Genomic DNA, 9,092 nt, shown 5'->3' on the forward strand with positions numbered 1-9,092 from the left:
CGCGCCCCCCACCCAGGCCTGATGCCTCTGGCCAAGGCATTAGGCCTGGTCAGGGGACTCCCAGCTCCCCGCGATCTCCCGCTCTGCCCCTGCCCAGGCCTATCGCCTCTGGCCGAGGCATCTGGCCCGGGCAGTGGGGTCCCACAGCTGCAGCAGCCCCGTGATTGTGGGCTCTGCTTTAGGCCCAGGCAAGGGACCCCTAGCTCCCAGGACTGCCAGCTTCGACCGTGCCCAGCTCCCATCGCTGGCTCCACCCCTACTTCCTGCTATCACTGGCCAGGGCAGCAAAGGCGCCTGATTCTCTGATCATGGCTGGGAGGCATTGTCAGTGGCAGGGGGCTTCTTCCTGCTTTCCCTTTTGCCTCCCTGCATTGTGCCTACATATGCAAATTAACCGCCATCTTATTGGCAGTTAACTGCCAATCTTAGTTGGCAGTTAATTTGCATATAGCCCTGATTAGCCAATGAAAAGGGTAGCGTCGTACGCCAATTACCATTTTTCTCTTTTATTAGTGTAGATGTGCCTTTTACTTACTTATTTATTTATTTAAATAAATGATAGGGAAGTATTTTGGGAAGCCACTTTATTTTGTACCTGGTTGTCAGAAAAAAGTAACTAAATAATCATATTGCTTTTCCCACCATATTTGTTATTTTGGGACACACAGATCTGTGTTTTTTTGTTTGTTTGCTTTGGCTTTCCTGTTAATCTTTCTCTTTTTTTTTTTCTGCTCATCTGTTTTGCTCCTCTTTTACTTACTTTTGTCCTAATCATTGCACAATTGGAAAACAGTTTGAATTTAGCAATTAGTTTAAAAGTTCTTCTAAGAACATAAAATAAATTATTCATTTGATTTCCTTAAAATGTTAATTTTTGACCTTATATTACTGAGGAATGTACCTTTTATAAAAATGAAGATAATCTACTAGTATACTGGTCTGAAACATTGACTCTAAAGTGATTGTTGGATAATTGAATGACTCAAACAGGTAAAAAGAAAGTTTCCCCTGATAAGATGGTTGAAATGCAAGCAAAAATTGATGAAGAGAGAAAAGCACTTGAAACAAAGCTTGACATGGAAGAAGAAGAAAGAAACAAGGCTAGGGCTGAATTAGAGAAACGGGAAAAGGATCTTCTTAAGGCCCAGTGAGTATTACTGAATTGATGTAGATTTGTGTTTTAAATTTATTGTATTTTTCCGAGGACTTATGTATAAGGAAAAAAATTGAATAATAATTAAAAGCTTGATTTTTATCTCCAGAGTAGCCATTTTTGGATAGACGGTTTCATTGTGTATGTTTTATTTCTGAAAATTACATGTTTTGATTATTTCCTCTCTTTGTGGGAGGAAAAAATTTTAAGTGAATTTGAATTAGTTATAGATCAAATCATACGGTAATGAATTATCCAGTGGTATAATTTGATAGAGATGTTGCATAACCATATTCCTATTTGGAAATTTTGCATCCAAACTCATTAAATTTTGGTAAATGATATTGGTACAATAGTAGATAATCGATGAATATGGAGTATTCTCATTTTAATCAACAGACAAGAGCATCAGTCTTTGCTAGAGAAATTATCCGCACTGGAGAAGAAGGTAATTGTTGGTGGTGTTGATTTATTGGCGAAAGCTGAGGAACAAGAGAAACTTCTTGAAGAATCTAATATGGAACTGGAAGAAAGGAGGAAAAGAGCAGAGCAACTTCGAAGAGAATTGGAGGAAAAGGAGGTATCTTTTTGGTTCTGGTTGACATTTTTTTTTCTAGAGAAAAGCTAAATATAATTTTAATAACATTTTAAAGCAGACCCGTGGGTTGCTTTGAAGATGGCTGCTAAACATATTATTTGTTAAATATGCATATAAGCACAACCAAAAGACGCAAGACACTGGGGGCGAGGAGGCGAGGGCAAGCGCTGGGGTGGGGGGAGGTATGTGGGGGTGGGGAGAGACATGTACTATTTGTAATACCTTAAACAATAAAATTTAAAAAATAAATTTGTGATTTAAAGAATAAATTATTCTGAAGTTTATCAGTTTTTCTCATAGCAAGAACGCTTGGATATTGAAGAAAAATATACCAGTTTGCAAGAGGAAGCACAGGGAAAGACCAAAAAATTAAAGAAAGTTTGGACTATGCTGATGGCTGCAAAGTCAGAGGTTGGTCTCTTAGAAATTACCTACTAATGTAGTTCTGAATTTTAAAAAAATAATTATTTTATTAAGTATGATTAAGAATCCGAAAGGAATCATGTGTGCTTACAATTTTAAAGAAATAAAAATTTATCCTTGATGTGCAGTTTTTAATTTTAGCTCTTAAATTAAATTTCTAACCTTAACGAATAATGTGAAAAAGACATTGTGAGGCCCTGGCCAATGTGGTTCAGTTGGTTGGAGCATCGTCCTGTATATCCAAAGGTGGTGGGTTTGATTCCCTGTCAGGGTGCGTACAAGAGACAACTGGTTGATGTTTCTCTTACATCGATGTTTATCTCTCTCTCTCTCTCTCTCAAATAAAATACAATAAAATAAGACATTGTTAGTGTCATTCTGTCCATTGTTTTAGTGAAAGAACTGGGTAAGCTCTTACAGGGTTTCTATGTCAGATTGAACTATTTTGTGTTTAAAATCTTGTTTGTCCTTAATATTTTCATTGATTTTCTCATAGATGGCTGATCTCCAACAAGAACATCAGAGGGAAATTGAAGGTCTATTGGAGAACATTCGACAACTTAGCCGGGAGCTTCGGCTTCAGATGCTTGTTATTGATAACTTTATACCTCAGGATTACCAGGTAAGAGGAAAGTACTCTGACCTAGATATTAGGTCACTTGGCTGGGGTTAAGAAATAAGGAAATATAATTTGTCATTTAATTGGTGGTAAATACTTACATTTCAGTTGTTGACGATAAAATTTTCTTGAATCAATGCCATAACATTTCACTTTAGCTATTAACTTTTCTTAGTACATAATTCTGTTTGAGTATCTAAGTATCTAAATAAGAACTTCTCAGTCTTTTAGAGAAATCCAGATTCATTTATAGAAGGTGCTTAAATAACATTGTTTCGGTCATCGTTGTTATATCATTGATGAGAAGAAAAAAAAATTGATTCCCAGCCAGGGCCACTGTCTGTATGGAGTTGGCATGTTTACCTCATGTTTGTATGGGTTTTCTCTGGGTCTTCAGGTTTTCTCCCACATCCCAAAGATGTGCACATGAAGTAAATGGCATGTCTACATTGCCCCAGTCTGAGTGAGTGTATGTGTGTGTGGTGTGCCCTGTGATGGAAGGGCGTCCTGAACAGGGCTGGTGTTCACCTCGTGCTCTCAGCTGCTTGGACAAGCTCCAACATCCTGTGAATATTTTTCCCTGAACTGGATGAGCCAATTGGAAAATAATGATCTTAATCTTTCATATATATATATAATTATCACATTTATTTCAGTGTTTAATATTAGTAGTTTGGGGTCTTTATTTAGAAGTTTGGTGATGTTTTTGTGACCAGAAATAGGCTATAGGAACCTACCTCTTGTTTATATCAGTTAGCCTACAATAAGGTTGATTTTATTACTCATCATTTCGCTTAAAGTTGCAGTTTCTAAGAACCTATTGACACCCTAGCCGGTTTGGCTCAGTGGATAGAGCATCGGCCTGAGGACGTTTTCTTTACTCAAAATATTCACCTTTCTAGTATATTTTAGTAAACTTTAACATATTGATTTTTTAAAAATTTACTTTGAATCTCTATACAGCTGTAAGCAGTTTGTCTAAAAATAAGCTGTAGTATTTTTTCCTTTGAACATCAAGTGTATAGAATTAACCTTTGGTTCTTGGTACACTCTCCTTATTGGCCCTGGAAGGCCTCCTTTGATTTAATTTGTTATTTTGTAGTGAACTCATCACCTCAAACAAAAGCTAGGACCATATAGTAACCTACTTCCAATCAAATGATTCCCTCTCCCACTTCCCTCCCTTTGCCTCTTCCAACTCAAGGTAACTTTCATTCTGAATCATGTTCTTCATTTCCTTGCTTTTTATTTTTATATAGTTTAATTGCATCTACATATATTTCTTAAAAGCATATATTTTTAAATTTATAACAAGTGTATCATGCAGTACATAATTGAGACAAAATTTCCCCCATAATTTATTAAGATTTTCGTTTCATGAATTTTTTCAGTGTTTTAAGTATTATTAAATATTAAAAGTAGACTATCTTTGACTCTTAAAAGGAAATGATTGAAAACTATGTCCATTGGAATGAAGACATAGGAGAATGGCAGCTAGTGAGTATTACCTTCATCCTTTCATGGAATCCTTGTGGAGTACTACCTGTAGTCTAGGAATTTTGCTGGCTCCAGTGGGGGGAGAGGTGGTCCATAGGATGAATCAGATGAGACTGCAGTAGGGTGGAGATGTTTTTCTAATTAATTCTATTATAATACACAGAATATTCAGTGGAAATGGCATGGGCAGGGCTACATAGTACCAAAGGACTTCCAGGTCCCTTTCTGTTCCAGCATTCAAATTATGTTTCATGAGTGTAGCATCAGTAGATCTCACAATAATTTGCTAATTCACAGTATTAACGGCTAATTAAAACAATTCTCCTCTGTCTCTTTTTCCCCCCCTCAAGAAATGTGTTGCCTACACAGGAAATAACATGAGGAAGCAAACTCCAATTCCTGATAAAAAAGAGAAAGATGTAAGAGCGCTTTTAAAAAAAGTTACAGTGTAAAATATTTATAGGGCTGTGGGTCACTTGTTATGCGATCAACATGCCATCAGTCAGATGGGCTAAAACAAGTAGATTTGGGGGAATAGAGGCTCTTGGATGGGGCGATTGTTAGGACAGTTGTGATGGCAGGCGGAGTTCCTCCTCCAGAGAGTGGCATGGAATCTTCTTTGGACTCCCTCTCTTCACCACCTTTCTGGGTCATGGGGATGTGTTTAGCGACCAGAATGTCCTTTTCAAAGCTAGTCTTAGTCTTGGGCCCACAGGAGGAGAGAGCAGCTTTAGGGAAAGCAGCAACAGTTCTGCTCTGCTGCTAAGGAGTTTATGGTGTGTCAGGGCTCACTCACCAACCCTGGCTGAATACATTTGAGATCAGTGGAGTTAAAGAAGATGTCTTTAGATACTTGTTTCGTCTTGTCTTCTGTGGCTTTTTTCTAGAGTTTGTTCAGTGCTTTAAATCTTCCCCCAAATCTGATTTGTCTGGTGTTGGTTTCCTTTACTTAAGCCTTTTGAAGTGGACCTTTCCCATGTGTATCTTGCCTACACCGAGGAGAGCCTGCGACAGTCTCTGATGAAATTGGAGAGGCCACGGACTTCAAAGGGGAAAGCAAGGCCAAAGACAGGGAGAAGGTAAGACTGTCTTAGAGTCCCACGAAATCAAGGCAGTGAGATGCTAATTAAATACATTTAAAGGAAATTTAGTTAAGATGATAAATATTTTGGCTGATACATTTAAATATCACAATTCTTGCCCTGACCTGCATTGTTCAGTGGTTAGAGTGTCCACCCCTGCACTGAAGGGTCTTGGGCTCTATTCCTGGTCAAGGGCACATACTCGGTTGCAGGTTCAATTCCCAACCCTGGTTGGTCTGTGTGCAGGAGGCAACCTGTCGATGTGTCTCTCTCTCATCAATGTCTCTCTCTTTCTCTCTCTCTCTCCTCTCTTTGCTCTCTCTTTGTCTGTCTCCTCCTCCCCTCCCCCTTCCAGTCTCTGAAAATCAATGGAAAGAATATCCTCTGGTGAGGATTGACACACACACACAAATGTTCTTATTAGTTATGATTTGAGTAAATAACATCTTGCTAAAGAATTAAGGTCTTCCAACGTCTTTAGCTGTATTGAATAATAGATTTTATTTTTAATGTATTTTGTTCTTTCCAAGACATCTACTATCTTAATTCTTAATTCTTACACTAATTCTTCTAGTGAGACGCTAATTAATTTGCCTGGTTAGACTCTTAAGTATTACATTCAGCTGTTTTGTTTTTCTATCATAAACATTGTCCCAATCACTTGATGTCCTCAGTCACCAGTTAAAGAAAACTTCTCTGACCATCTTTTCTTCTCCTTTGGGGGCTGGTTTGACTGTTGAGTAGTCTGTATGTGCCACCACATAAGCCCAGGGAACCAGGACGTGAGAGGCTGGAGCTATTCTTCTCCCTCTGCCCTCCATCAAGTGCTGTTGAGCTTATTTACACTGATTGTAAGACTTTGGGGCTCCTGAAATGAGAGGGAATAGTAAGCTTATTTTACCCCCTGCTTTGAGCACTTGGATTTTTGAGTTACATGTAAGGTGAGGTTGTATGGGTTTAATATTTTTTTGTTGCATGATCTCATAGACATGACCTAACATTTATAAATTTGGGATAGTTAACTGAAGGACTTGTATACATGTATATAAGCCAAACCAATGGATATGGACAACAGGGGGATGGGAGCATGAGTGTGTGTGCGGGGGGAGGTTGAGGGTTAATGGGGGGGGGCGGGATAAGGACACATTTGTAATACCTTAACTAATAATAAAAAAAAAATAAATTTGGGATAGTTGAACTCAAGGAGGAGGAATCAGTACCATATTAAAAGTGCACAAATTTTACATTCTTTAGCATTTATGTGCTAAGGGCTAAAAACTCTTCATCTGCCAGCAGAAGCCATGCCTTAATGAATGAAGCATAGCAGTTAAAAGAAACATGAATCTCTTTAGACCTTTCACTTTTCCACTTTTAATAGAGATATTTTCCTCTTAACTCTGAAGTTAGTAAGAAAACTAACAATGCAAGTGTGATGATAAATGGTAAGACAGTTGGCTTCAGTGTAGGTGAAAAATAGGCAGCAGTGGGGAGGGGACAAAATGGAAAGTAGTCTGTTTGAAATGAGTGGCTGCTACCTTGCTCCTAGTTAGTTTTGGGACTAGAGGGCCCATTGTTTCCAACGCCTCTTGTTTCAAAGAAGAAGCCAGAAATCAAATTATTTAAATGAGATCTCTCTATTTTCAGTCACTTTTTAAGAACGATGTGGACCTAAAGCAAACAAACAATTGAATGTTATTTGGATACAGTTTTCAGAATACTCATTTAAAAATATGTACCTTTTTGGTAAACGAACAAACCAAAACAAACATGTGAGCCAACATTACATTAGCCAAACCCACCATCTCTGTGCATCAGAATTAGCCTGCTGTGTTATGAAAACCATAGATGGCCTTAAACACAGACAAATATACACACTAAATGGTTTATTGATATTACATTACATGATAATGTTCAATGTATGTTTCTCATTAGAAATGCATAGTGCAATATGCTAAGCAAAATTGCAATAAACATGGTACATTAATGTGGCATTTACATCAGTCCCTACATGTGCCTCTGTACTGTATTGCCTCAGATGATGTTGTCTTTGAATAAACCCGCACCTTTAGCCACCCTGGAAGAGATCAACAGCAGGTTCAGTCTGGCAGCATGCAGCCACTGGGCCTGGCTGCGTTGTCTAGTCCAGTTTTGGAAATTATCATCCACTCAATTTCTCACCTGTCTGGGTGGAGGGTGGAGTGCCATGATCTTGCACCTATTCTTGGTGACCTTTCCCTAGTCTGATAAAGTGGGCATGAATTGATCTCTTAACATGGTCAAACCTTGGCCTGGTTCTAGACTCTATGCCCCCTTGTTTTATCTTCTACATAATGTAAAGTGTTTGCATTTCAGTCTTTTAGGAAAGTCTTCATGTTTTCTTTTTCTCTTCTCCAAACAGAAAGCGTTCTGCAAAGCCTGAAACTGTAATTGACTCTTTACTTCAGTAAATGTTACAGACTTAAAGTCTCAATAAAAATATCACTATCCTCATGCCTGGACAAAATATTTAATTAAAACACTGAAGACTTTCGTGTAATTTCAAGTAATGAAAGCTGTAAGTCATGGAGACTGGAAGTAGTAATTTGTCTAATAATTTTTAGTCTATATATGTCAATATAACATTGAAATTGCACAACTGGTAATTGTTCAAATAGTCACATCACTATTCATTTTATACTATGCAGGGAAGTTGGGGGAGCAGCTCCTACTATAGAGAGTTGCTGTCGAAATGTATTCATAAAACTGCTAGTAATTTGCTCAACTCCTGTGTATTTACATAACTGGATGTTCAAAATAGAATAAAATGTAGGTCCTGTCTTGCACATAGGCAGCAGTTCTAATTGTCCTATGTTTTGCTGTTATATATGAATGTCTGAGCTGCGTATCTAAGAAATGATTCAATCCTAACGCCCGCCCTGCCTGTTTAAATATGTTCTCATTTTTGTGTTATCTTTATTGCATTTTAAGTATTAGATGACCTGTAGAAAATTTATAATTTACAGTCAATCTTTAGAAGTACATGTTGAAAATATGTTTGAACTGTACCTCTCTTGACCTTTTTTGCCATTTAGAGTTTAAATCAAATATACTTTTGTTCTGGTTTCATGTTCTCTTAAAACATTGAGTATGTACCTAATTATAAAGGAGTCACAGTTGCAGGAAATTAAGCTAAATACTGGTCACTAGTCTTTGCTGTACGTGTATATTTTTAAAAATTTATTTTGAAGTGTGATTAATGGATGCTTCCTTTTAAGTTCTAAATTGTGATGAAAATTGAGTCTCCATTTCCCAGAAAGTACAACTAAAGCAAGAAAAATAGCTTTTAATCCTCTACCTTTAAAATACTTTGTTTTGTTTTTTCTTTATAGTTTATTAAAAGAAATATTCTTCCCTGAATTTCTTCCATTGACAAATCCAGTCAGACCATCTTCCTCTAAAAATAAAAATAATATTTATTTTATAGTAAAATAACTTGTACCATATAGAATTGTGTTTTCCTTTTTGGCTACTTACAAAATTTTTGTTTTTATTTTTTAATGTTATGTGACACCACTTAATATATCTTTTGTGAATTTTGAAATAAATTAGTATTAAGTTAACATTAGTTTAAGAAGCTTGGTTAAATGGTTTATAATTACAAAGCCATGTATAGAGTGGGGGTGAGTAAAGGTGGTGTACTTGTGAGGTGGTAGTAAAAATGTGTCCATAAATTTAAAGTAC

General features: G+C 37.1%; 1 protein-coding gene across 2 annotated transcripts in view; it reads left to right on the plus strand.

Moving 5' to 3' along the window:
- Nucleotides 1–7,862, plus strand: part of KIF3A (kinesin family member 3A) — a 41,296-nt gene extending 33,434 nt beyond the window's left edge. For both annotated transcript variants that reach the window (XM_015560929.1, XM_006759152.2), the window contains 8 exons: nt 991–1,147; nt 1,553–1,733; nt 2,052–2,162; nt 2,671–2,796; nt 4,237–4,290; nt 4,641–4,709; nt 5,245–5,369; nt 7,771–7,862. In XM_015560929.1, coding sequence (XP_015416415.1) covers nt 991–1,147; nt 1,553–1,733; nt 2,052–2,162; nt 2,671–2,796; nt 4,237–4,290; nt 4,641–4,709; nt 5,245–5,369; nt 7,771–7,819 — 872 coding nt within the window. In that variant the 3' untranslated portion in view covers nt 7,820–7,862. The remainder of the gene's footprint in view (nt 1–990; nt 1,148–1,552; nt 1,734–2,051; nt 2,163–2,670; nt 2,797–4,236; nt 4,291–4,640; nt 4,710–5,244; nt 5,370–7,770) is intronic.
- Nucleotides 7,863–9,092: the final 1,230 nt, after the last annotated feature.

The sequence above is a fragment of the Myotis davidii genome, unplaced genomic scaffold (assembly GCF_000327345.1).
Source record: "Myotis davidii unplaced genomic scaffold, ASM32734v1 scaffold456, whole genome shotgun sequence".
NCBI classification, from domain to species: Eukaryota; Metazoa; Chordata; class Mammalia; order Chiroptera; family Vespertilionidae; genus Myotis; species Myotis davidii.